The 27,941-nt window shown below is 32.1% G+C and overlaps 4 protein-coding genes across 6 annotated transcripts; 3 read left to right on the top strand and 1 right to left on the bottom strand.

Moving 5' to 3' along the window:
* Positions 1 to 259: 259 nt before the first annotated feature.
* Positions 260 to 3,940, top strand: LOC11427108 (probable amidase At4g34880). 3 transcript variants are annotated; one of them, XM_003630454.4, is made up of 5 exons: positions 260 to 928; positions 1,503 to 1,714; positions 2,195 to 2,431; positions 3,150 to 3,342; positions 3,443 to 3,940. In XM_003630454.4, the coding sequence occupies exons 1-5, from the start codon at positions 392 to 394 to the stop codon at positions 3,815 to 3,817; spliced, it is 1,554 nt and encodes a 517-aa protein (XP_003630502.1). In that variant the 5' UTR covers positions 260 to 391; the 3' UTR covers positions 3,818 to 3,940. The 3 variants fall into 3 exon arrangements, with proteins under 3 accessions (XP_003630502.1, XP_024627929.1, XP_039684394.1); XM_024772161.2 differs by having other exon boundaries at positions 3,437 to 3,579; XM_039828460.1 differs by lacking the exon at positions 2,195 to 2,431.
* Positions 3,941 to 9,979: 6,039 nt separating this feature from the next.
* LOC11437559 (MACPF domain-containing protein At4g24290) lies at positions 9,980 to 15,856 on the top strand. Its single transcript, XM_003630453.4, has 7 exons — positions 9,980 to 10,664; positions 11,253 to 11,491; positions 11,944 to 12,145; positions 12,223 to 12,300; positions 12,382 to 12,565; positions 12,951 to 13,117; positions 14,947 to 15,856. Exons 1-7 carry the CDS (start codon positions 10,383 to 10,385, stop codon positions 15,652 to 15,654), a joined length of 1,860 nt encoding a protein of 619 aa, XP_003630501.1. The 5' UTR covers positions 9,980 to 10,382; the 3' UTR covers positions 15,655 to 15,856.
* A 2,930-nt stretch (positions 15,857 to 18,786) lies between these two features.
* Positions 18,787 to 20,906, bottom strand: LOC11439048 (rho GDP-dissociation inhibitor 1). The gene is made up of 5 exons (XM_003630452.4): positions 20,490 to 20,906; positions 20,321 to 20,387; positions 19,565 to 19,783; positions 19,340 to 19,464; positions 18,787 to 19,049 (listed from the first exon to the last, which is right to left on the bottom strand). Exons 1-5 carry the CDS (start codon positions 20,703 to 20,705, stop codon positions 18,969 to 18,971), a joined length of 708 nt encoding a protein of 235 aa, XP_003630500.1. The 5' UTR covers positions 20,706 to 20,906; the 3' UTR covers positions 18,787 to 18,968.
* Positions 20,907 to 22,263: 1,357 nt separating this feature from the next.
* Positions 22,264 to 25,516, top strand: LOC11437558 (15-cis-zeta-carotene isomerase, chloroplastic). Its single transcript, XM_003630451.4, has 4 exons — positions 22,264 to 22,876; positions 23,771 to 23,917; positions 24,088 to 24,297; positions 25,009 to 25,516. The coding sequence occupies exons 1-4, from the start codon at positions 22,475 to 22,477 to the stop codon at positions 25,342 to 25,344; spliced, it is 1,095 nt and encodes a 364-aa protein (XP_003630499.1). The 5' UTR covers positions 22,264 to 22,474; the 3' UTR covers positions 25,345 to 25,516.
* Positions 25,517 to 27,941: the final 2,425 nt, after the last annotated feature.

The raw sequence follows: 27,941 nt of genomic DNA, 5'->3' as shown, positions 1-27,941 counted from the left end.
GAAAAACAAATTGAATGAAATTAGCATTTAATTTTACTTTAGAAAAGATGATTTTTTGAAATAACATAATTAAATATGATTAATGTGTGGTCTTTTTTGCTTGAAATTTGGGACGAAGAAAATGTGTTTTTTTTTATATAATTTGGAACGGAGGGAGTATCGTTTAAATCTTACTCTTAATTTTAAAATATTAAAATTTTATTTTGTATTTATGATAAAAGCACTACTATATTTCCTTTGTGATAGAAACTAGAAAGGATATTTTATCTGCCAAAAGAAAAATAAGGATTGAATAGGACAACTTCAATCGTAATGAGTTTGAGTGTAAAACTGTTCCGAGGACCAAACAAACTGAGGAGCAAGGGAGAGAGAGAGAGATACCATATCACTCATGGATTCAACACTTGCATGTTCTTTCTTCCAATTCTTTACACTAGTAGTTACATTTTCCTTTACGCTACCAACATCCTCAGCCACTGAATTCTCAGTCAAGGAAGCAACCGTGCAAGATCTCCAACTAGCTTTCCAAACAAAACAGTTAACATCAAGACAGCTTGTTGAGTTCTATCTCAACCAAATCAATATCCAAAACCCAGTTCTCAAAGGTGTCTTGGAGGTCAATCCAGATGCATTAGCAGAAGCAGATAAAGCTGATCAAGAGAGAAGGGAAAAAACACCAAGTTCTCTTTCAAGGTTGCATGGAATACCTATTTTGGTTAAGGATAACATTGCAACTAAGGATAAATTGAACACTACTGCTGGCTCTTTTGCATTGCTTGGATCAGTTGTGCCAAGAGATGCAGGTGTTGTTACCAAGTTAAGGGAAGCTGGTGCTATCATATTGGGGAAAGCCACTTTGAGTGAGTGGTCACATTTCAGGACTTTTGGAGCTCCTAATGGTTGGAGTGCCAGAGGTGGACTAGGAAAGGTAATTTGCTACTGTTCAGAATCTGATATATTAATTAAGTCATGTTATTTTGTATGGTTTACAATACAACTTATTATGGTACATTTGGATGCTACTAGTACTAAGTAATTACAAATTTTCCTGATAGCAAATCAATAAAGAATGTATTTAGTTGTCATAATTGTGTGTGTGTACGTCGATAGATCTGGGAATTGATTGTCACTGCAGAACTTACAATGTTAGTTTTAGATAAAATTGATTTTGGGACTGAAATCAATTTCAAACTGGAAGCGAAACATAACAATTTATAGTCAAATCACGAAACACATACATGATTCTGAAAGGTACAAGTGTGGAACCAAACTAGGCTACATCAAACTAATTTGTAATAAGTCTTTTTGTGTTAAGTCAGAGAACCGTAGGTTGTGCCTTTTTGCTAGTTTATGATACCTTTTTAAAAAATACTAGTCACTAATATTAAGTGATTTTTTCATAGGCCTGAAGACATGGATTCATTATGTCTTCTTCTCATTGGAACTTTGCTATAAATGATTCTAGAAAATAAAGAGGAGTTCACACATTTTGTGTTGTGCAGAATCCATACACATTGGGTGAACCCTGTGGATCAAGTAGTGGATCAGCAATATCAGTAGCTGCAAATTTGGTGACTCTGTCACTTGGTACTGAAACCGATGGCTCCATTTTATGCCCTTCAAATATGAATTCAGTAGTAGGCATCAAACCAACAGTTGGTCTCACTAGTAGAGCAGGTGTAGTTCCAGTTAGCCCAAGGCAAGACACAGTTGGGTAAGCCTATATGTAGACATTTTAGTCCTTAAAATGATTAAGGATGGTCAAATTAGTCACTTAAACTAAAGAATGTCAATCAATGTAGTCCCTCCATATTAATATTTCTTTAGTAAACATCCATCAAAACCAATAAAAGACATGCATATTGACTTCGATAGTATTTTTTTTTGGGATACAAAAGTTTAGGTGAGTTGGATCCCACGGACTCACCAGACTTGAATAATCTTTTGCTACATTAAAACAGACATAGAACCTTTAAGGTTGTGGTGAAAATTTTGAAGAAAAAAAAAAAAACCTAATTGATTGATATTTTCCAATGTAAGGGACTAACTCGCTATTTCGTAAATTTGAGGGGCTAAAGCTAAATTGATAGATGGTTATAATTTCAAGGACTGAAATGACTGTTTACTCATTTTCCCTGTCAAAAGACATGTTGCTATAATAAATGTGTAACATTGATTGTGAGGTTTTGTACAGGCCAATTTGCAGGACCGTATCAGATGCTGCTTATGTTCTTGAAACCATAGCAGCCATCGACACTTTTAATAACGCAACAATTGAAGCATCGAAGTATATCCCAAAAGGCGGCTATGCTCAATTTCTAAAGAAAAATGGACTAAGAGGAAAGAGATTAGGAGTAGTGAGACACTACTACAATTTTGGAAATGACACTTTTATGCATGAAACTTTCAAGCTACACCTAAACACGTTAAGGTAACTAAGTCTAAAACTATTATTTGTCAAGTCTTAATACTGCTAATGAAGCTTTATTTATTATGTTAAACGATGTGATCTAGAGCTCTTAAAATTAAAGTTTTTTGTTACCCAAACTTTTCTGCTGATAAAGTATAAATGTCACTACGCAATTTAAACTGTCCAAAATTTGGGGAATGACGACAAATTATAGCTTGTTACGTTCCCTATCTGTTCTGAAAAGGAGTTAAAAGAACCACACTTCACTCAGACCTATTTACGTTTACATTAAACTATGTTAGAATTTGAAGATGTATGTTAAGGAGTGAAGACCTTCCATTTAAGGTGTAAATTTCGAAGCATAAGAAGGGACCTATGAAGCACGGACACTCCTCGAATTACATGTGTCCGACATCGACACATATAATTACACTGAATTATGTGATTTTCTCAAATTATTAGCGGTGTCGACGTGTCTGTGTCCGTTTATGTGCTTCATAGGAAGGGACTAACTAACTAACTAACTAACTGCATTTTAGTTAGTTGGCAATCAGAAGAGACTATTACAGCTAGTAGAATGTAAGTAGTTATCATTGTAGATCATCGTTGTGGACAGTAGTATCTCGGATATTTGTAATTCAGTTCATTTCATTCTTTTAATAAAGATTCATCTGTCATCCTAAATTTCTCATTTCCGGCAAACAACTCTATTAACTGAGAACATTGATGGAATTATCAGGCAAAGAGGTGCAGTTTTGGTTGACAATTTGAAGATTGATAACATTGATGAAATTATCAGTGGTCAAAGTGAACAGATTGCTTTGAAGTTTGAATTCAAATTATCCGTGAATGCATACCTCAAAGATTTGGTTGCTTCGCCAGTGAAAAGCTTGGCAGATGTGATAGCCTTCAACAAGAAACACCCAAAATTGGTCAGTGTATATATGAGAACATTCCTTTTGTTTATTTGTTTTTGGATTTATTAATTAATATTATCACGATAGGATCTTAATTGTTATATAAAAGTTGTAGGAGAAAATGGAGTATGGCCAAGATGTCATGGTGCAAGCTGAAAAGACAAATGGAATTGGTAAAGCAGAAAAACAAGCATTATTAAACATGACAAGATGGTCAGAAAATGGGTTTGAGAAACTGATGAAAATAAATAAACTTGATGCTGTAGTAACACCTTTTTGGTCCTTTAGTCACATACTTGCTATTGGAGGTTATCCTGGAGTGAGTGTTCCAGCAGGATATGAAAAGGGTGTGCCATTTGGAATTTGCTTTGGTGGTTTAAAAGGGTCAGAGCCAAAGTTGATTGAAATTGCTTATTCCTTCGAGCAAGCAACTTTGATCAGAAAGTCACCACCCCTTAGGAGGAAGTTGGAAGTTACAAGTTTTAAGTAGTAATGCTTTAGAGCTTAAAAACAAACCAAAAGCTGTGATTTTGACGCAGCGACTTTTTTGTATGTTTGTATAAAATGAAATAAGATGTGTTTGAAATGAAACTGTTTCAAGTTTTTAACTTAACGTTGAATTATATTTTACATTTCACTGCATGGTGTTATTGTGGTGGTCTGGTGTGTAAGGAATGACCTCATCTTCAATGAGCATAAAACCTGTCCTCAAAGCAGCATGGCTAAAACTCTCTGGTGAGTTCTTTCTCTGACACTTTTGGAACTAACAATCATCCCTTTCTTGTCTCTCCTCGCTTGGTGGCTTGGATTAGCCCAGCAGAAGTAACTCTTTATTATCTTATAATGGTGAGTGTTGGTGTTTCAAGTGCGAGTAAAAGATTCTTAGTGTTTGTGTTGGACAACATAGGTGACTCGTGATATGGCTAATTCATTCGTGTAGATGCTCTTACTCCAATGTAATGATCCTCAATATTTTAGCCTCCCATCAGTGTCCAACAACGAGTTCCATCAATGTCCAATGTAATGATCCCCCAATATCTATTCTATTGCCTCCAAAAATATTTTTTACATTTCACATTTCTTCATACCTTTAGGAATCAAACAAACATATTCTTTTCATACAAAATATGATTTTGTATACTCAAAACCATGTTTAGGTGGGGCCTAATCAGAGTCTAAACTCTCTTGTAAAAGTTGTTGATGCACATCTACGAGTATGTCACGCCACGGAATAAAAAGGTTTTAAAAAAGGGAGCTTCTACGGTGCAGTTAGGAAATTGACTTTTTTAAAAAAGTTAATTTTGATTTTAATGTTTGATTCATTTTTAAATTGTTGATTACTGATTAATGATCAATAGTAATTCATATAGTAATGCTTGCAACATCTTGAACTTACATGTACTATTTTTTCGTTGGCATCTTTAACATGCAAACAGATTTGATGATATTATGTGATAGTGTGTTACATTTTGTGGGGTGTTACACTTGAAACAAGGTTGGATAAAATTAGATTAAGTGTAGTCTTGTTAATCTGATGAATTGATGATAGTATGATGACTGAACTTTTGATGCCACTTTACAAACAGTGGAGTGTTACTCACTACAGTGTTGATGTTATAGTGTTAACTTCATCAGAAAAGTCATTTTCATGACTTCACCATAGAATTTTCCTTTAAAAAATTCATGACTTGATAATCTCTTATTCATTCTTTAAAGTTAACCCGAAAGTAAAATTTTGCCATAGATTTAACCTAACTTCTTTGTTTAAATTTACTATATTAACCCTATTTAATTAATCATATTTAATTTAATCAAAATGTTAATTGTTATGGAAATCAAAATGAACAAATTGCTCCTAATTTTTCTAGACAAATAAATTAATCTCTTATTCCTTAAAGTTAATGTTAATGTTAATTGTTATGGAAATCAAAATGAACAAATTGCTCCTCATTTTTCTAGAAAAATAAATTAATCTCTTATTCCTTAAAGTTAACCTGAACGTAAAATTTTGCCCTAGATTTAACCTAACTTCTTTGCTTAAATTTACTATATTAACCCTATTTAATTTAATCGCAAAATTTTGCCTTACAATTAACCCAACTTCTTCGCTTAAATTTACTATATTAATCATATATTTTTTTTTTATCAAGTAGCCTAGTGGCTAGAGCTCACACAATTTAACTGTGGAGAAGTGGGGTGTCCGGGGTTCGAACCCCGGCCCCTGCATATAATATGCAATATCCCTACCAACTGAGCTAAGCTTACGGGGATTGATCATATTTAATTTAATCAAAATTTTAATGTTAATTGTTAGGGAAATCAAAATGAACAATCGCTCCTAATTTTTCTCCTTAATTTTACTAAACAAATAAATTAATCTCTTATTCCTTAAAGTTAAACCGAACGCAAAATTTTGCCTTAAATTTAACCTAATTTCCTTGCTTAAATTTACTATATTAACACTATTTAATTTAATCAAAATCTTAATGTTAATTGTTAGGGAAATCAAAATGAACAAATCGCTCATAATTTTTCTCCTTAATTTTACTAAACAAATCTCTTATCTCTTATTCCTTAAAGTTAATCTAATTTTTTCGCGTGACTTTACTATATTGATCCTAAATTTAATTTATGCAAAATGTCATCTCTTCTCTTATTTCTAAATGTTAATCCGTGACGCAATATTAACCCTAAATTTAATCTAATTTTTTCGCGTGACTTTACTATATTAACCCTAGATTTAATTTATGCAAAATGTCATCTCTTATTTCTAAATGTTAACCCGTGACGCAATATTAACCCTAGATTTAACCTAATTTTTTCGCGTGACTTTACTATATTAACCCTAGATTTAATTTATGCAAAATGTCATCTCTTATTTCTAAATGTTAACCCGTGACGCAATATTAACCCTAGATTTAATCTAATTTTTTCGCGTGACTTTACTATATTAACCCTAGATTTAATTTATGCAAAAAGTCATCTCTTATTTCTAAATGTTAACCCGTTACGTATTTACGCTAGATTTAACCTAATTTTTTCAGGTGACTTTACTATATTAACCATAGATTTAATTTACGCAAAATGTCATCTTTTATTTCTAATTGTTAACCCGTTACGTAATATTAACCCTATATTTAACATATTTTTTTGCGTGACTTTACTATATTAACCATAGATTTAGGGGGTGTATTGGATTAGGATTTTAAAAGACTATTTTAATAAAAAAAAAGTCATCTCTAATTTTAACCTAATTTTTCCCTCTACACTTTTGCATTTAATGTTTATTTAAAGTAAAATAAAATTACGTTTCTAATTATATGCTGTTTTTTTGGAAAGGTATAATCGTTAATGCGTCTTGCTATACTTAACATAATCTCTTACTTATAAATGTTAACCCGTCTTGCTATACTTAACCTATTATGTTACGTTACTGTATCAAGGACGATGTCATGAAAAATTATGTTATGGTACAGTACCAACGTCTATGCTTCTTAATATTATGAAATACTATATGACAATTATGACATTCATTTAAACTGTTTTGTTACCTATTACCGTCAAATATTACCCTCCTTATGACTTGTGCGTTAGCACGGGTCAATGGTCTAGTTGATATTACTATTGAACATAGTGGAATAAATCATTTTATTGAATCGATTATACAAGTTGGCGTTGGTTATACAATTGAGTATTGTTGTTCACACATTTGATTTGGCTGAGAAACATGAGTAATTTACTCAAATATCCTTCGGCAGTTGACTTTCGAAATTTTAAAGAACCGACTGCAGTTAACTGCCGAGGAAAACTTCGGCAGTTAACTGCCGAGGAATTTCAAACCTGAAATTAAATAAGGAAATACACCTAAATTTTCCCTTAATTAAATTTAATTATTTACTACATGAAACGTTGTTGATTTCATTCATATAATTTTGTTGTCATAAATGAAGAAATATGAGATACTAGAATTACATATTCGATCACGTTTCTTACTAGTAATAGAAAAGAGGTTTTATTTCTACAAAAAAAAAAAAAAGAGGTTTTATTAATAGAATAATTACAAATATAATTATTTGAAAGAGAGATGAATAATATCTAAAATATTATAAAGTAATAATAAGTTAGTCAAACCTATGAATAATGACATACATCAATAAAATTAATTACAAATATAACTATTCTATCATTTATAATATTTTTTGTTGTTGCATTTTTTTATTGAATCACCATTTTAGGTCCATTAATTACCGATGGTAAACATTTTAATTTTTTGTTGTTGCGTTTTTCATGTTAATTAAAGTAATAATATATGAAATATTAGTATAAAGTAATAATAGGTTGGTCAAACCTATGAATAATGACAGACATCAATGAAATTAATTACTAATAATTACAAATATAATTATTCTATTATTTGTAACGTTTTTGTTGTTGCATTTTTTTTTATTGAATCATCATTTTAGGTCCATTAACTACCGATTGCAGATATTATTCATCTCTTATATTTCTTCATTTATGGCAACAAAATCATATGAATGGAATCATAAAAATAATTATGTTTAATTCCTTAAAAGTTTTCTCGGCAGTTAACTGCAACCGGTTCTTTAAAATTTTGATAGTTAACTGCCGAGGAGCATTTGAATAATTTATTCGTGTTTCTCAGCTAAACCAAATGTGTCAACAGCAATACTCTACAGAATGAGGGAGATTTTTTTTTGTTTTTGTTTTTAGGTTAAATAAATGAGAAACGATTGAACGTTCGTGTATGTATGTATGATTCAGATATATAATCTTAAACACAGTAAAATAAAAAAAATAGCTGGGTGCAGCGGCTTGAAACAATATATTCTGAGAACTTCTACCTACACACCAACAATTACTTCCAAAATCTCTACCTCAATAATCCAATTTTTTTCAAACACGCGTTGAAAGAGATACAAGAGAAAACTTTTTCAAAGATACGTTGAAAGAGATACAAGAAAAATTAAAAGACTTACATTTTCAAAAAGAGTAAACATAGAATATGTGTGCCTTTTATTTTTTATTAAGACACTAAAAAAGATATTAAAAAACATCAAAACTTATCTGAAACAAACAAACTCAATAGTCAAATAAAATATAATAACTAAGTACATATTACTTTTTACCTAATAAGGCATACAATCAAGTCATATTACAATTCAAGTGGCCTAGAAGTAGAAAAAATGCTTTTAGAGTCAAAAGAGTTTTTCGGTTATTCCTTTCTAACGAGCTTTACATATAACATGTAATTATGTTTAAGTCAATAAATTAGACTATGTGATTTTGTGTAGACATGCCTAATTTATGTAATTTTATAGTACGAAAACTAATGAGTGGTGACCAATAATATATGTTTATTGACTCACCATCTTAATTGAGTCGATGAGATCCGAGTTTCAAATGATTTTAGGTAAAAGCATGGGATGAAACGTCATATCTCATGTGGGTCCCTTTTCCCTTTCTTGCATGTTGCATCTTGTTGTTATTTTGGACAATAGTACGAATAGGTAAACGAATAGTAGGTGAAGTCCAATGAGAGAGAAAAGTTTACAACTTTTTTTCTTAAAAAAAAAAGAAGGCAAACACATGGCAAAGTAGAGTTGACAGAAATCTAATATTTTTTCAAACATTGATGGACACATTTTCTTTGGTGGAAAACTAATACTCCACCGTATAACTACGAAGACTAATTTCTCGAGTTGATTAATAACGGTTTATATAGTAGATTTTTTTTTTTCAATAAATTTATATTGGTGTAGTTTTTCGCTTTTCATTGCTAGATTTGAATTGAATATATTAATTAAACAAAAAAGACTCAAATCATTTAATTCTAGCGAGCCATTGATTTTTCTGATTTTTTAATAAAAATAAGGAAAATATTAACGAGTGTCTTGAGATATTGGTTAAAGACAATAAAAAGAAAATTATATAGTATTTATTACATTGAAATTGTGTAATCAATTCATAAAAAGTAAAAAGAAAATTCATTTTTTTTAATAATAACTTCATTTTTTATATCTTTAATCAGCGCTCCAAAGAAACCGATTAGCATTGACCCTAAAAACAATGGAGATTCGTTAAGATGGAAACAAGCTTTATTGAATTTACAAAGCTACCAGTAATTGATCATCACTAAAGAGATACTCCCTCCGTCCCATAATATAAGCAAAAAAAACTCATTTTCTTTGTCCCAAAATATAAGCAAAAAAGACAAACTTTTATCTTATTTAATCTTGTTTTTTTAAAAAATCTTTTTTCCAAGAAAAACTTTTGTTTATTCTCATAAAATTAAATGCAAATTACATTCAATTTTCTCTCTCTTTCATTTTTTCCATAACCAATAGCCAATGAAAATTGTTTTTACATCTTCCTATAAAACTTTTTCCAAAGAAAACACAAAAAATTATACTCCAAATTCTTATGTTTTAGTTTTCTTAATAAGTGTGATTTTTTTTTTTTTTGCTTATAATTTGGGACGGAGGGAGTACTCATATTACAACGAAACTTAAACTCATACCCATGATTTTATTCCTAATCAATTGAGTCAGCGTTCATTTATTAACCCCCATTGATTGACACACATAATACGTTTATTGATTTGATACATAGTAGTTCAATGTCATATTAAAAGATTCTTATCACACCCCTTCATCTTATGGTCTTCCCATTCTAATTTTCACAAATATCACTGACACAGTCAAACTCAAACATTCAAATATACGACTCTATTCCATTTCCAGTATCTTCATCTTTTCATCCTCTTATCTTCCATTCATCAATTTACCAAAACAAAACAAAACACAAATTTACCTTTAACGTTACGTAACGTTAAACCGATCTAATATTCACCACCTTCCTCGAACTTTCATTTCGATTTCGTACAAAATCACCGCAGTTTATGTTACCCTTTTCAGCAATAACACCAAAGTTAACTCCTTTCGTTGACCCTTTAACCCTAACCCTACATTGATTAACTAGGGTTTCACTCTCTTTATATCTACCTGTTTTTTTGTTCTGATTTTTCATTCTTGAGTATGGAGGTGAAAGAGGGTATTGAGAGAGTGGCATTGGAATCTTTGGGTAAAGGGTTTGATTTGGCTAGTGATTTTAGGTTAAGGTTTGCAAAGGGAATTCGTGGGGGTGGTAATAGTAATAGTGGTAGTAAAAGGTTGGTGGTGCTTGATGAACAAAACAAGAGGGATATTTTGATTCCTGGAGTTGGAGGAGCTACTGTAATCAAAGGGGTTTCTGAGAATATTCGGTGTGATAAAGGGGATCGAATTCGGTTTAAGTCTGATGTACTTGAATTCAATCAGGTTCATTTTCATTCTTCTTCTCTGTTAGTATTTTAATAAGCAATGTATTTAAATTGTTGTTAAGCCTCAATTATTGATATTGATGAGAATCATACTTCAATGTGGTTGGTGATTGATAGCTGTTTGTATTGCAGTCGCAGAGATATCATAAACAAAAACTTTGATGTTGGTGGTCAAATCGCAGTCACAAGATTTATTTTCAAACAGAAATGTTATTTGAATGTTAAATTTGGGACAGAAAAATTAGACAACTTTTTAAATTGTTAATGCAGTTCACACATGTGGTAGATTTGAAAAGTTGAAAATTGAGGTTAGTCGCATTTAAATTTGTGGTTAATATCTATTGACCAACTCTAATCTACCACTTCATTAGACATGTTTGAAAACTGCGCTAACCATTCAAAAAGAAAGTTGTTGAATTTTGTTGTCACAAATTCATATTCTAATAACATTTTTGTTTTAAAAACCCTGGTTATATAAGAGGTTGACTAGTTTGAAAGATATCAATGATTAAGAAATCTGGGTGTCTAATTTGATGTGTTTCTTTTTGTGCATATTGTCATATATCTAATTTTTCTTTCCTTGCAGATGTCTGAGTTGCTGAATCAAAAGTCAGCTGTACAAGGAAAAATTCCTTCTGGCTATTTTAATGCTCTTTTTGATATGAGTGGTGATTGGCTTCGTGATGCTGCTGACATCAAATATCTTGCTTTTGATGGTTATTTCATTTCTCTCTACTGTTTGCACTTGACTGCTTCTCCACTTGTACTTCAAGAGGAAGTAAAGAAATCGGTTCCAGCTCAGTGGGATCCAGCTTCATTGTCTAGGTAAGCAAACACTAGGCTGCAATGTTTGATAGACGAACAGATCATGTGATCTGTGTTTTCCTGATGTAGAATAACATGTCTCCGCATTCCATTACTTCTCTTTACATTGAATTGAATTTAATATGTTCACCTTTTTTTTTTTTTGCTTTTGTGCTTCAATCATTTTAACCATCCCTACAAGATTTAGTATTTTTGGTAACGAAGAAAAAACCAATTGATAAAAAAAATCTGATTTCTTCTTACTTTCGGCACAAGGCTCAAATTACCTTGCGGACAGACTTTTAAGTTTTAACACACTCTGATAGTACCCGTTTTAGTCAATTTAAATTATTTGTTCCCGTTAGAATGATTTGTAAGTGAAACAATCTAGCATAGTAACTGAAGTTTCCGGTTTGAATGATGTGTAATTTTGGGTTGTTGAGCATATGATGCTGATTGAGTTTGTTAGGCAGGTTCATCCAGACATATGGCACTCACATAGTGGTAGGCATGGCTGTTGGAGGTCAAGATGTAATCTGTGTCAAACAAAAACATTCATCAAAGATTCCTCCCGGTGATGTCAGGAGGCATTTAGAGGATCTAGGAGATTTTTTATTTTCAGATGTAAGAAGCCCTTCTTCACTACAGAGGAAAACTGCAGATAGCAAACATAAGGTACTATGCTTCATTTTTTGTAACCTCAATATGAATTTTGTTTCTGCTTAGTGCTGATGCAATCTCTCTATATGTAGGTCCCAGAGGTCTTTAACCGTGTGATGCAATCAAACACCACACAGTTTACCAGTATTTCAGAAACATCAAGCAAAGACGTAAGCCCACAATGAGAAATATTTGCATTTTTGCGAAATTCCTAGTTTGAGAACATAATGTATTGCTTTATCTTGGAACAGGGCCTCACTATTATTTGCTCCAAAAGAGGAGGAGATGTGTTCAAGCACAGTCACTCAAATTGGCTTCAGACAGTGCCTTCGAATCCTGAAGCGATCATATTCAAGTTTGTTCCGATTTCCTCGCTTCTGACTGGAATTCCTGGAAGTGGCTATCTCAGTCATGCAATCAATTTATATTTGCGCTGTACGTTCTTCTCGCTCACTATAGTCTAATTCATTTATCCATATCCAGTTTAGGTTTATTAGTATTTGTAAACTTTTACAGTGATGCAGATAAGCTCCAAAATATGAACTAGGGAACAGGATTTAAAATTACACTGTTCAACATAATGTTTTCAGCTTTGTCTATAAACATAAACACACAAGATGCTCATTTAACTTCTAAATGTGTACAAAATGTGGATGTCTATTGAACATTCCACAGAAAAACTAATATGTTTTGGACTCTTGATTTATCCTTGCCTTGCTGTACTTCTCTGTACATGAAGTTTCCAAGCAATCACTTCTTGCACAGTATCATTTTTTCATTTTGTTATCATTAAGGTCCGAAATTCACATGTTCTCTACAGATAAGCCATCTCCCGAAGATTTACAATATTTTTTAGAGTTTCAAATTCCAAGGCAATGGGCGCCCATGTTTTGTGAACTGCCTCTCAGGCATCAGCGGAGAAAGACCTCTTCCCTTTCACTGCAATTCTGCTGCTTGGGTCCAAAGCTTCATATTAGCTCTACAGAGGTACTGTTAGCTAAACTCTCCTGTTTGGGTAAACAAGTATTCGGATTCCATGTGTTGAACTGTACTGTACTCTTAGTTGTCTCTTATGTTTGAGTTTATTATTTGCTTTGACAAGATTATCTCTTAATTAGTGTCAAGATTCTCTCCGCGTATGTATGGTTGGCGATAAATATAGCTGGGGGTATAACCTTAGAAGATTTTTTATTCAGCTACTGTTTCCCTTCTTCCTTTTAGATATATATGTGCAACCATTTTTGTGTCGTCACCTATCAGTTTAAGCTAATGGGATAATTCATTCATGATGTAGTAACAGAACCCTCAACTAAGTGATCTACAATTGTTGGTTTCTCAAATAATTCTCGGTTTTTTTTTTTCCCCTTCATTTTCTATCCTCTTTTCCTCAACTCTATTTTCGTAATAAGTATTGAAGTTTAGGTTTAAAGGTGTTCTGACAAATTTGAACTTTGCTGTTGTATGCTTTATAGAGTGTAGTGTCCTACAGTTGTATGTTTTATCATTTTCAGTTGTCTGCAAATAAATAAATTTATTTTCTTTTATTTATATATGAAGTGGTTTCATTATATAAATGTCTTTCGTGTATAGACTAATGAAACTGCTCATTTTTTATATTGACTGTATTACAAGTGTGAAGTGTCCTAAGTGCGTGAATACAAAATTCAAGATGGTTAGTCATGTAGTGTCATGATCATGTGTTTATTGAAATGCTCTTTGTGAATATGTATTACAATATATATGTGTTTGTGAGTTGTGGCTTATTGAGAACAACTCTCTTTATATAATAGAACATTGTCTTGATTCCTTATCTCAATGTTTTCATTTCAAGCCATTATTGTTCGTAGCAAACACTACTGATTAAGAATTTCAATTTGAAAGCTGTAGCTACTTTTTTTATGAAGAATTCCTACGACCCATCAGCTAGTTATTTTTTCTACACTTTGAATAATCTACCCCTTTTATCATCATACACTGAATATACTGGGTTTTCTTGGGTTTTTAATAGCTACACATATCACTAAGATTAATACACTAAGGTCATCTATTGCCTGAACCAGAAAGACAGGCTTAAGGTGTGTGCCTCAACCAAAAAGAGGTGCTAGTGCCTAGTCAAAGTACCTTAGGTTAAGCCGTTGGCTGCGTTAGACGTGGCAAAATGCTATATGAATGATGAAGTTAAAGTTTGGATAATTTATACTACCTCCGTCCCTAAATATCAGTCTACTTTAACCAATTCACGAGAATTAAGAAAATTAGGCAGTCTTTTCAAAATTGCACTAATTTGTCGCCAATGTGTATGGATTTAGCAAAATTGCTGGGACTTGTGTTTTTTCACATAATGATTGTCTTGAGTTTTTAAATAATCTGAGCTATTTTTGTAAAAAATAATGTATATCTAGTAACTTGAAAAGGGGTTTATAAAATGGGCAGTTTGTTTTTTCTCCAAAAAAATGCTTGTATTGAGGGATGGAGTTGTGATTTACAGTAGATCATGTGCTTCTGGACTTCATGTAAGTTTCTGATTGCCTCTGGTGATTTTGGGATGTGATCTTTTGGGTGAGAGAACTCAAAAATGCATTCAGCTCCAACATGCTATAATAATAATTCTAACATCTACGAGCCAAGAAGCTCATTCTGTGTGTTTTTTCCTTTCAATTTTCTTCATGACATGTGCTGTATAACTTTGTAGGGATTTATCGCTTTCGTTTTATTTTCCTCCACTCTTCTTTTATCTGCTTGGCACGACCTTTCATTTTTATAGGTAATTTATATTCTCTCATTCATTAATCATGGTATTTTGTACAAAATGGCAGGTGGTAAGTGAACAGAAACCGGTGGTCGGCCTCCGCTTGTACCTGGAGGGCAAGAAAAGTGACAGACTTGCTTTACATATAAATCATCTTTCGAGCCTCCCAAACAAGATGATCCTCTCTTCAGATGCCTCAACCCCGAGCATACAATCTATGTGGCGAGGATCTGATGAAAATGAATCCAGTAACCAATTCCTAGAACCAGTCAGATGGAAGAGATTCTCAAATGTGTGCACAGCTGTCGTCAAGCATGACCCTAACTGGCTGAATGATTGTGGAGGTGTTTACATTGTAACTGGTGCACAACTCATTATCAGAGGGAGTTGGCCAAGAAATGTGCTTCATCTGCGTCTTCTCTTTACTCACATAACTAATTGTACTATACGGAAGTCGGAGTGGGGCGCCGCACCAGAGGCCTCAAGAAAATCATCTTTCTTCACAAATTTGAGCACAACATTTTCATTCACACAGCATAGTATTGCTGCTGCTCCACCAAAGCAGGCTCCAACTGCACTTAACTCTGGCATTTATCCTAACGGTCCACCTGTGCCTGTTCGCTCGAGTAAACTACTTAAATACGTCGAGACAGCTGAGGTTTTACGTGGCCCTCATGATGCTCCTGGCCATTGGTTGGTTACAGCTGCTAAGCTTGTCACTGAGGGTGGTAAGATAGGATTGCAGGTAAAGTTTGCATTGTTGGATTATTGGTGATTCTAGGTGGCTACTATATTCCGAAGTAATAAGATCACTGTGGTTATCATCTAGTGTTGCTTAACTTTTTTTCTTCTAATCTACATATTACATGTAAATATCATTTCAAAAGGCTTTGTACAGTACAGTATACAAAATGAGTGGCTGTTGACATGAGGCATTGAAGAATTAAATTTAGGATATACTCCTAGTTCTGGAGATATTTTAGTGTTGGGATTTCAGTAATAATCATCGTTGACATAATGTGAAAAATGTTAAGAAAAGGGAAAATTGTAATGATAGGCTAATCACAATATTATGCTCTAAATCAAAATGGATCCAGGCAGCATAGCTATAATAATTTGTGTGTGTGCATGGTTAGAGCAGTTTTTGCTTATTTTTACCTCATTATTACCTGGGCCTGAAAATTAATGCATTATTATTCATTTTAAGGAAAAGCAAAGAGGGGTAGATGATAAAGTGATAAAAAGTAAACGTGATCATATCAATTAATACATGCTTGCCTGAAATATATAACCTTGATTGGAATTTGGAGACTCTTCTCAATGCATAGCTTTCTTCTGTTGCTATTCAGTGTGTATTCTTGTTTGAAAAAGGACATGGAAAAAGAGAGAGAGAAATCGAAGTATAAGATGACTAATGCAACTATGCAAGTGATGTTATTAAGTCATAATTAATAATTGTAATTGGCTTCACGTGTTACTTACTAACCATCAATTTTTTTCCGTAGTCTAATTTGGATAGGATTGTTCTATGTTATGTAAGCTTGTGAGTCTTGTTATTATAACAGATGCAGAACTATTATTAGCCTACTGTGATTCTTAAATGGTTTGTTTTTACCCATTGGTGTGATCATTGTTGTATATTTATTATGCAACATTACTTGGAAAGAAAGGAAGCGTGATGGGGACGTGCATCAATTGCCCCAGAATGACCGAAAGAAATAGAGTATTTGTAATTAAAGTAATGATATTTAAACAACTATTTTAGTACAACTTTTGATACAACCTTGTTGTTCTCTCTTCTTATTAATCAAAAATAATGGAGAGAGAGAGAAAGAAGAGAGAAAATAAGAAAATAATGTGAGTATAAGAGAGAAAGTTGTACAAATAACATTTCTCTTGTAATTAATACCTTTTCCCAATTTGTTTAAAAGACTTTTGGAGCACTCAATTGACAATAAAATGGTCAACTCCAGTCGCTGTTAGTAGTTTCCGTAGAGAGTGGTTAATTGCTTGCCAATTGCCATAATGACCATTGACCAAGTAGTAATCTACTAGAAACAGGTGAAAACAGTAGAGAGAAAATAAAATTAAGTGGTTGTTTCACTCATCTAGGTTCCTAACTATTTCGGCTCCCTCAAGAAAAAAGAAGAAAAAAGTTCCTAACTACTCCCTCCGTTCTTATATATATAACCACTCATTTGATTAAAAAATTATCCATTAATATAAATCCTTTTTTAAATTACTATATTTATTTATTATTTTTTTCCTAAACATATTCTTAATTAATACGACTAATTTATCTTAAAATATGAAAAGTCAAATTTAACACACATACAAACAAAAGATAATTTGATAATATTAACACACAAAATAGACACATTAATTGCATTAACAATTTTTCTTAAAAAATGTGAAAAAAATAAAAGGGGATTATATATAGGAACGGAGGGAGTATTCTGGTATATAGTTTGTGGGAGAGTAGTTTCTTTCACTGGAATTATTTATGGTTGATTGAGTGCAGTCCTATAAATGCTTAAAATGATATGAAAATCATTCAATTCAAATTCATTATTTGTCGGCTCTTTTAATAACTAATGAGTATAAATAAATTAAAAATGATAATTTTTATGAAATTTTGATTAAAATTATAACTATGGATATTATGTATAACCAACTATATTTTTTTTAAGAAAAATTATACTTTATATTTTTCAATGACAGTAACAATATAACAAATATAATATAAATTATTATCATTTTGAATGACATCAACAATGTAACATTCTTATTGCAAGTTTGTTTAAAGGTATAATTGAAAGTGAAAAAGGATCTCAAAAAGATATATTCTTTTTATATATAGTATAGATATTAGATAAATGACATCAAAAATATAACATTTTTATGAGCACATTTGTTTAAAGGTGTAATTGAAATTGAAAACGACCTCGAAAAACCATATTCCTTTTATATATAGTATGTATTATTATTATTATTAGTTTAAAAAATCGATTATCTTTATATATTAGTAGAAAAATATGATCAAAATATATCACGTGCATATAGATAAACCGAGTCACTCGTTGTTTGACGGGGCTGGATCCTCTCCGGTGATAGAAGAGGTCCAGTGAAATTTTGGCCATTTAAAATAAAAGATTTATTGATAAATATATGAGAGAAAACATTAAAGACGGTAGATTTTCACATGAGAAAACTGCAGGGAATCTTTTCCCTTGTTTGACGGTGTGAATATTATTTATCTTCTATTTTTATTGGTTGTGTTAATTAACGATCATTGTGGTGGCAAGGTTTGAATTGTGGGTGACAGATATTTATATCTAGTGTTCTACTCTGCAACATCTTATTTCTCTCGTAATAACTACTCTCTCAATCAACTTCTCATTTCTGTCATATTCTTTCTCCCTCACTTTTTTTTTTTTTTTTTTTTCTTTCTGTTGGAGAGGTTTATGCATGAGAGGATCCAATTTGGGAGATGTAGATGTTTATTCAAAGCTCAAACAAAACCACAATCTTAGTCAATCTCTTTATGCTATAAAGTTGAGAATTAGAGAGTGACCACCGCACTAACACCCACGTGAGATACTTTGCATTACGGAAATCTTAATCTTAATGAAGAATCATTTTGGTGAAAATTTATACTTTTTGACTTATTAAATTTTTCTTCCTGATTTTAACCGTTAGCAAACAGCATGTGGTAGTAATCATAATAATAAAAAACTTTTGGACCACCAAAGAATTGATGGACTTTTTGGCCATTTGTTTCAGAAAGCACAAGCAGTAGTTGAGGATATTTGTTGATAACTATTTCAGTATACATCCACATGGGGTCCATTCCCACCCCTCAGTCACACTCCTAACAGATAATAACAATTAAATTTTGGATGCATCCTAGGTGGAATGAGTGCGATTGTCACGAGCATTTCCTTTATGTAAAATTTAGTTCATTACAATACAAAAAAGGAACCATATAATAGAAGGGGAAGAAAGATTTGCACTATCATTTAGCATGCATGTGCACTACTCCACTAACTTAGTTTAATAAACAAACATAAACTTGACTTTCAATCTGTCTCAGTGAGGTGTAGGCCAATTCTTCTGAATCTCAAACCTATAACTAGCATCCAAGTAGCATTTGCGATCATCATCTACAAACTGAACCGATTAGTATGAGTTAGTTCCACAACACACTACAACCAAAATAAAAATAAATAAAAGAAAATGAAAATTAACGGAACGAAGCATTGACACAGACACTGGACATATGACACTAACATTGACATGTATATAATAATTTTAGAAAACAAAAACGATTGAATGTAACTATAGTTGTCGATGTTTTGTTGGTGTCTAACATTTTAAATCTGAAATGTCAATGCTACACAAGTAACTTCAAGAGAAAATAGTGAACTATGTTGTTATATACAATTTTGTAATTTTGTTACCTTGGTTCTTGCTGAATAGGTTCCTCTAGCAAACAAGCCTGAAGGGGTAATTTCTTCTTCCAATTCATATGTATATGGTTCCTGCTGTGGGCTATAAGTTCCCAACATTTTCTTGGTGTTCTCCACTATTTCAATAAATTCATAAAAGCCACATAACTAAGGCAATTCAAAAATATTGTTGTTTAATAAATCTAACTGAAACATAAATTGAGGTTTATGTCTCACCTCTAACTCCAGTTTTCCAAACAACATTGGTGTATCTGAGGCCAGAAACTATGTTGTTGGAGACAGTGAAGGAGAATTTTAGCCTGTATTGGCTTCCTTCCTTGAGGGTGAACATGCTCTTTTTGGAATCAGCAGTGAATGGAATTGGCAAGATTAGGTCAGGCCTTCCTTGGCATATAATGGTGAGGCTCACTATCTTCACTTCTGGCTCTATTTTCTCTACATTACAACAAAATGACTTTTACACTTTCGAGGACTAAAAAACTAACTGAATGAAACTTGGTGCATGTTTGGATTGACCGTGAGATTGGCAGAATCACATGAGCCTCTATGATATTCGTAAAAACTATACTTTAATGTTTCAACAGAGCCACCATGATTTTTCCAAACTAACGACCGATATTTTGTCAGGGCAGTCAAATCTCGGTCGTTAGATCAAGGTACAATCAAGATTTAATGGCCAAAATGTGGCCGGACATGCTGGACTGCTACAGTGGTAATTTGATTTCAGTAAATGCTTGGTAAAAAGGGTTATCTTGTTAATGCAAAATATGAGAGCACAACAATATTGTTTCATGTAAAAAAAAAGTGAATTAAATTGGAAGAAGAGGGTCTTGAACAAGCATTTTCAATGTCACAATGAGATTAATGTAATATTATAATTGGTGAAATATGTTGTTAAAAAATAAAATTAGAAATATTATCATATATAGAATTGTTCCACAAGAAAAACAAAATTGAGGGGAAGCTAAGTACCTCCAACAGCAGACACATCAACATTTCCTAGAAGCTGTTCTTTCCATTTCCTCAAGCTTTCATCATCCTTTAAAATACAAAACAAAATTTCCAATGCATAAAAAAAAAAAAAAAAACTACTAGAGACAAATAAAATAAATTCAGAAACCATTTCAAAAGAAAACCTTACTTTATCTTTCTCAAGTTGTTCCTTAAGAGAAAACTGAGGGCCAAGATCCAATTCCAACTTGGGTTCTTCCTCTTCATCTTCATCTGGCACAATTTCCTCAGCTTCATCATAGTTGACACCAACCTTGTTGGTTCCTTTGTTTTTGTGCTCTTCCTCCAAATGAGCATTGAAGGAAACATCTTTGGTTGTAGACACAGCTCCTACAGCAGCAGACATGTCAAATTTAGAGGACAGTTTTTGCTTCCTATATCCCTTGGTAATGCAATATTGTATGGAATAGAGCAATTAAAGATTAGAGAACAGTAGCACGAATGTGAATGTGGGCCTAGATATGAAATGGTAACAAAAAAACGGTTGGAATAAAGTTGGTGGGAACCACTAGTGGTGGAGAAGGTGTTATATAACAAATAAACTGAGGCCTCCAACATTCTTATACATCATCATATACATTCTGTAATATGACAATTTCAAATGTTTTAGGCCGTCCACAACTATTACAATTCTTGATAGAATTCATAGTTGATAGAAAAATATAGAAAAGTGAAATGAAAATAATATTAATTATGAAAGTTTAGGTGAGTTGGGCTGGCTCACTAAGGTCGGGACAGTCTACGCTTACAAAGGTACTTACATATCATCACCAACGAAATCCTCGCATTGACAGCAGAAGTCGATCTTCATTAGATGAAAGAGTTGTTACATCGGTACATTAGCTTATATAATCAATTAGACCAACTAACTTCTAATCTAGCTAATCTAATTAACATGCAACTAACTTTTAAATCTCTAATTTGAACCTTAATAATGAAAAATCACGGATATCCTACCTAACAATTTTGACATTTGCAAGTTGAGGTAGGACTTATGAATAGTGAAATGTTATTTTAGTTCCTAAATATAGGATAATGTCATGTTAGTATCTGATAAATTGACAGTCGACAGTCAGTTTAGTAACTTGTTACTCTTTAAGTTCATTTTGAATTATAACTAACAAATATGAGGATTCTTTTACCAGTTATCATTAATTTTTTAGGGGTTGGCTTTCTTTAATAATTGGATTATGTTAGTTTTAAATTTCAAAGTTTAAAAGCTGCAATATCTTGGTTAGTACTCATTTGGTGTTTTTAAAAATTTAAGTAACCAATTCTAGAAATTAATTCGAAACATGTGATAAATGATAATAGTAGTAAAATATTTTCTTAAAGGCTTTTGGATACTTGAGTCAGATTTTCGAGTACCTGCAGAGAGATGGATACCGCGGTAGAACAATATTGAGCTGCAAATGAGTGTAGTTGAGTCAAATTTGACACAATTAACCTCTACTCAACAAAAATTAGTTCAACTGAAAACTCGACTTGAGTTCGACATTGGTTCATTATTTTTTAAAAGAAACTAAACTAACCTACCTAAATGTAATGATATCGGAATTAAACTTAAAACATCAAAGAAGAAGAGACTCTCAAGTCTCAAACTAATATCACCAAACCAAATGGATTGGGTTGGTTGATTATTAACCCTAAGATGAGACATTAAAACACTTTATCCGATTAACCTAGAGAGAGAGAGAGGGGGGTAAGGTCGCATATTGTGCCAAACTTCATTGATACCGTCGCTATCTTTTAATGTGTACTTTATTAGTACAGTTAAGTTTTACTTCGCCTAATACTAGTAATTCATAAAAGATAGTATATTTTTAAAAGAACATTGAATTGGTGTCCTTGTTACTTGATTCCACGTACGTACCATGTTTCAACGTAAACAAACATAAACAAAACAGTTATTGGCACAACAGACAACGTTTTGATTTCCGCGTTTCCATCATCACATCACATCACCGTTCGGTTCGGTTCCAGTCCAAAACAACAACCCCCAAGCATAACATTCTCTAGATACTCTCTTCCAAACTCACGTATCTGTCTATAACACATGGAATTCGGTTTATTTGTTGGTCTCACTCTCAACGTGTGAAGTCTCAACCAAACAATATGGCTTCAACACCTCTTGTCTTCTCCACCTCCATCTCTTCCAAATCACACCTTCTTCATCATCATCCACATCTTAATTCCTTACCATCTTCTTCCTTATGCTTCAAATCGAAACAGAGTTTTCAATATTTTTCTTCAAACCCACTCTTGCTTTCTCATAAACTAGTCACACGAGTTTCTTCTTCTGAAGAACGTGCTACTACTCAAGTCACAGATTCTGATTTGGTGGGTGAGGACTCTGCAACCTTTGACATTCAAAATCAGAAACTATCTTCCTGGTTTTACTTCACTGCAGTATTGGGAGTGGTTTTGTCTGTTCTTAATGTGATTTGGATTGATGATTCAACTGGGTTTGGTAAGGCTTTTGTTGATTCCATTTCTGGAATTTCAGATAGTCATGAGGTGATTCTTTTTTCTTTTTTTTTTTATAGACAAAAATGGGTTGAATTTTGATACTGTTTTAGTTTTATAAGTTGAATTTCGATTGAGTTTTGCGGTTAACAATTTTATTTATGATTGTTTGTTTGTATTAACGGATTTGTGAAAAAAGAAATAAAAAAACCAGAAATATTTTTTTTTTAGAGAATTTGGCAAAAGCCACACCTACCTAGGGAACATTTGTTTTCTTAAATTACTGAAGACTTTGCTTTCAAATTTCAATATTCCAGGATAATGATATATGTTGTATGGTAATTTCAGTTCAAGAAACCAAAATTGTACTTGTTTATTGTGATGGCTTGAAAAAATAGTGCCATGAAAGAAAGAGCATGTAGTGGTGTTAATTAGAGGGAATTCACATGGCTGTTACAGGCCGGAAAATTTATAACATTTTAGAATTGTAAATACTAATTCATACTGATATTATATACTACAAGATTGACTAGATTAACCGCAGACAAGGGTTACAACATTGTTACACACTTTCAATAGCACTATTACAATCGAGTCTGCTAAACTAAGACATGAATGCTGAGGCAATTTCTTTAGGATTGAGATAATCTTGAAATAGTATCACTCAGGATTGAGATAATCTTGAAATTATTTATGTTATAGGCATAAAAAACATCTAACGGAAATCATGCAGTACCAACATTTCAGATTGAAGGTGTGTGTGATGTTTGTGACTGCGTCGGTGCTTCATAGAACACAATTTCTCGTGCAGATATTGACTTATTGTCTATTCTTTTAGTAATATTTCTTTCTTAGTTGTCTTTTCCATCCAATTTAAAGCTGCAACAGCAATGGACTTAGATTCATAACTCATTAGTAACCCTCTGAAAGTGTTGCATTCTGCAGGTGGTAATGTTGGTCCTGGTTCTCATATTTGCGGGTGTCCACAGTGGCCTGGCCAGCTTCCGTGACACCGGAGAGAAACTCATCGGTGAACGAGCTTACCGTGTTCTTTTTGCAGGCACATCGCTACCTTTGGCTCTCACAATGATTGTGAGTTTGTGAACGTTTTTTTTCCATATAAGCTGCAAAAGAAAACTTCAATATATATAGTGATATGATTGCTTTATTTGTTTTGACCCAAATAATTTTATTAGGACAATTGAAGTTGATTCAAATTTTAAAATAATATTTTCTCATCCATGTTTCGGTTTATGATGCAGGTGTATTTTATTAATCACAGATATGATGGACTTCAGCTCTGGCAGCTCCAAGATGTTCCTGGGGTTCATCAACTTGTGTGGATTTCTAACTTCATCTCCTTCCTTTTCCTGTATCCTGCAACCTTTAATCTTTTAGAGGTTGCAGCAGTTGACAAGCCTAAGTTACATCTCTATGAAACTGGAATTATGAGAATAACCAGGCATCCACAGGTATACTCAAATCCAAATAATTGCATAGATCAAAAAATAAAGTAAGACACTGATGAATTTGGGGCTTTTATGATTTTGATGATCATGGTAACTTGGACAAGTAGTAATCACATATTGTCAACTTTGTGAATCAAGGTTCTCTTTTTTTTTTTTTTTTTCAAAGGTTGCATATTAATGTTGGTTAAGAAAGTCAATCTTCAAGCAGTTTACCATGAGAAATCCCATTTCTGACATCAAGACAAGAACCATTAAAAATTTCACATACTTCATTTTATGCTTGGAGAAGTTCTTTATATGCACTTTATAGTGTGTACTATGTTTAATCAAGTAAATACCCAATTTGGTTTCTGGATTCGAAAGACTGTATCAACAACTTAGTCTTCCATATTATCAATATTTCAAACTGATCCCTAGAATTGTATAATGTTATTCAGGTACGTCCCTCCGTCAGGATCAGTTATCAAATGCATCCCTAACATTGTTCAGTTAATTTCAAACGCACCCCTGACATTATTAACTTAATGTTATAATAGTACCTACAAATATTAACGCAGGGACGAAATTGGTTAATATTTTACAATTATAAGGATCATTTTGTAATATTGATAATGTAGGAAACTCGGTTGATGCAGTCATAAAAGCAGGTTTCACTAACAGGTTTTTTCTTTCACTTAACCTTATTCTAAATGAAGATTTTGTTTTGCTTTCAAGATGGTTGGACAGGTCATGTGGTGTCTTGCTCATACAGTTTGGATAGGAAATTCTGTGGCGGTTGCAGCTTCATTTGCTTTAATTGCACACCATTTATTTGGTGTTTGGAATGGAGATAGGAAACTAGCTGAAAGATATGGGGAAGATTTTGAGATAGTTAAGGGCAGAACAAGTGTTGTCCCTTTTGCAGCAATACTTGATGGAAGACAAAAGTTACCAAAAGATTTCTACAAAGAGTTCATTCGATTACCATACTTTACAATCACTGCTTTAACATTAGGAGCTTACTTTGCACATCCACTTATGCGGGCAGCTAGTTTGAAGCTTCATTGGTAGTTCAAAATCTTATGTTTATAGGTACAGATATACTGATGCCACGCTTTGTATACGGATGGATAGTGCATGCACATCGACTAGGAAAGTGAAAACATCATAAAGGATTCAAAAATTGATTGAAAAGTTCTTTTTAAAACAAATTAACTGAAAAGTTGATCATGTTCACCTCCAATATCTCGCCACTTACATTTTCATTAAGGTGTACACGGGTTGGGTTGGTTGGGTAAGTTTTGGCCAAACCTGTTATCTCATCCTCCGTTAAATCTAATTGGTTTGAGTTCCGGCAGTTTTTATGTCAAACCGAACCAAGCCGATAATCAGTGGGTTAGTTCGGGTTGGATCAATGGGTGACTAAACATTTTTTAAAAAATTTTACAAATGAAACAATATAATAAAATGACATTCTATTTCATTAAAATTCTAATATTTTAAATCAAATTGTAGTGTTTAAAATGTTAACACTTGAATTTATTTGGAACACTTCAAAGTCAAGGTATAAAAGTATTAGACTATATTATAAAAATAAAAAGTTTACAATTGTTTTGAACGGTTGGGTTTGCGGGTTCACAAATTTGAAATCATATCTTAAATCAAAGTAGTATATGTCATGAGGTGTGTTATTTGAACAATCAATTGAATGACAACTACTAATTTACAAAGGAAAGTAGATACTGACACGGAAACCAAAGCAATAGAGAGAGAAAGTAAAAAAATAATGTTAGTATGAGAAATAAAGTTGTCACAAAATAATTGTTAAAATATCATTTCTCATATGTCATATCTATAATTGTATGCATGTTTTTTTTTATAAGCCAACTTATGTTGTGTTTTTTTTTTTTTTTGGGTTGTTTAATGTTTTGACAAATTTACATAACTTTTGTCTTAATTTAATTTCAGACAACACTTTCGTCTTTATCTTATTTTTTTTTTCAATTTCATCTTTTATGTTATAATCAGGTAACACTTTTGTCATTTATCTTTTTCTTTTCCTGATTTAATCTTTTATGTTGTTCTCATTTTTATGGGATTTTTTTCAATGAAATTCGAGTTTCTATGTTTGTATGATGAAGATTTAGGTTTGTTTATGAGTTTGATGAATTTTTTATAAGTTTTTTTTATGAATTTTTTTATTTTGTTTTGATTAAAAAAAATATTCATGTTGATGTTTTATAACTTAAGGAACTTAATTGGAGAAAAAAAAAAAGATAAAAGACAGAAATGTGATTATAACATAAAAGGAAGAAATCGAAAAGAAAAAAATGAGGACAAAATTTAGTTAATGAACAAATTATATTATTTTGCTTTCAATATTTATAATAGAGTAAAAGTAAATTAGCAAAAAATGTGAAAATTAACAAACATTTTTAAGAGAAGTTACAATAGTAGTCTCAATTTTTATTTTTTTTGTCAAATAGTCTAGTGGCTGGAGCTCACACATTTTAAATGTGGAGAAGTGGGGTGTCCGAGGTTCGAACCCCGACCCCTGCATATAAAATGCATTTTACTAGTGTTAAATATTATTAAATTAGGAATATCCGTAAAAGAATGTCATATTTAGAAATCAATAAATTCCTAATTTTAAATATTATGGTTAAATATGTTTTTGGTTCCTATAAATATACCAACTTTTCATTTTAGTCCCTTTAAAACTTTCCTTCAACTTTTAGTCCCTATAAAATTTTCAATCACTAATTTTGCTCCCTATTTTTAAGTAAATTTTTGTATTTTTTAACGAAATTGTCCAGAAACGTATGGAATATTGTTAAAAAATTCTAATTTTTTTTGGGAGAGATCGTTATAATATTATACATTTTTCTGCAAAATATTATTTAAAAACATGAATTCTACATGAGTTTACTTTAAACGATGGACCAAAAGTAATGATTGAAAATTTTAGGGTTAATTAAGTTTTTAGTCCCTATAAATATTCACAGTTTTGTTTTTAATCCCTACAAAATAAAATCACACTTTTTAGTCCCTGTGATATTTTCCTTAAGCATTTTAGGGACCAAAAATATTGATGGAAAAACAAATAGAAAAAACATAAAATTGTACCATTAAAATACTAGAAAAAAGGTCACGTACACACAAAGCCATGCCATCAATTTTCCAATTAAAATTCAGTAAACAAAATTAATGGTGAGAAAGAAAAAAGGAACATATATAATACCTTAGAGAGAAAGAATGTTATTAAAGGAAATTTTGTTCAAAGATGTTTGAGACAAAATTGATACAAGAAGTTTTGTGTTCCCAAAAATAAAAAGAAAATGATGAATGTTGGAGAGAAAATTGTGATGGCGGTTAATGATTTGATTTTGTTTTGATTAAAAAAATAATTAATTAATTTAATTAAATAATAATTTGTATAAATTTTGGGGGGTTAAATTGAATAGAGAGGTGTACCAAAACTATTTTCCTTAAGTCAATTTTTAATAATGCTGACATCGATCGTTTAATTGAAATGACACTCTTCTATTAGTTAAACATTTGAGAGTAACAAAACACTCAATTTTGGTTGGAGTACCATAAAAATTGCCCTTTATATAATCTTACCACTGTAGCAGAGAGAGAAATGCAAACGATGTGGGACTTACTTT

Source organism: Medicago truncatula, chromosome 8 (assembly GCF_003473485.1).
Source record: "Medicago truncatula cultivar Jemalong A17 chromosome 8, MtrunA17r5.0-ANR, whole genome shotgun sequence".
In the NCBI taxonomy this organism is placed as follows: Eukaryota; Viridiplantae; Streptophyta; class Magnoliopsida; order Fabales; family Fabaceae; genus Medicago; species Medicago truncatula.
The sequence above is the reverse complement of the archived record's forward strand: the minus strand, read 5'-3'. Positions and strand labels throughout refer to the sequence as shown.

Bases quoted from the DNA above. Each gene is read 5' to 3' on its own strand.
- LOC11427108 (XM_003630454.4), top strand. From the start codon at position 392: ATGGATTCAACACTTGCATGTTCTTTCTTCCAATTCTTTACACTAGTA. The intron at 1,715-2,194 runs GTAAGCCTATAT...GGTTTTGTACAG, and splicing joins CCAAGGCAAGACACAGTTGG to GCCAATTTGCAGGACCGTAT. The intron at 3,343-3,442 runs GTCAGTGTATAT...TAAAAGTTGTAG, and splicing joins ACAAGAAACACCCAAAATTG to GAGAAAATGGAGTATGGCCA.
- LOC11437559 (XM_003630453.4), top strand. From the start codon at position 10,383: ATGGAGGTGAAAGAGGGTATTGAGAGAGTGGCATTGGAATCTTTGGGT. The intron at 10,665-11,252 runs GTTCATTTTCAT...CTTTCCTTGCAG, and splicing joins ATGTACTTGAATTCAATCAG to ATGTCTGAGTTGCTGAATCA. The intron at 12,301-12,381 runs GTAAGCCCACAA...ATCTTGGAACAG, and splicing joins CAGAAACATCAAGCAAAGAC to GGCCTCACTATTATTTGCTC.
- LOC11439048 (XM_003630452.4), bottom strand. From the start codon at position 20,705: ATGTCTGCTGCTGTAGGAGCTGTGTCTACAACCAAAGATGTTTCCTTC. The intron at 19,784-20,320 runs GTACTTAGCTTC...GTTGTAATGTAG, and splicing joins TGATGTGTCTGCTGTTGGAG to AGAAAATAGAGCCAGAAGTG. The intron at 19,465-19,564 runs GTGAGACATAAA...TTATTGAAATAG, and splicing joins TTGGAAAACTGGAGTTAGAG to TGGAGAACACCAAGAAAATG.
- LOC11437558 (XM_003630451.4), top strand. From the start codon at position 22,475: ATGGCTTCAACACCTCTTGTCTTCTCCACCTCCATCTCTTCCAAATCA. The intron at 22,877-23,770 runs GTGATTCTTTTT...TGCATTCTGCAG, and splicing joins GAATTTCAGATAGTCATGAG to GTGGTAATGTTGGTCCTGGT. The intron at 24,298-25,008 runs GTATACTCAAAT...TTTGCTTTCAAG, and splicing joins GAATAACCAGGCATCCACAG to ATGGTTGGACAGGTCATGTG.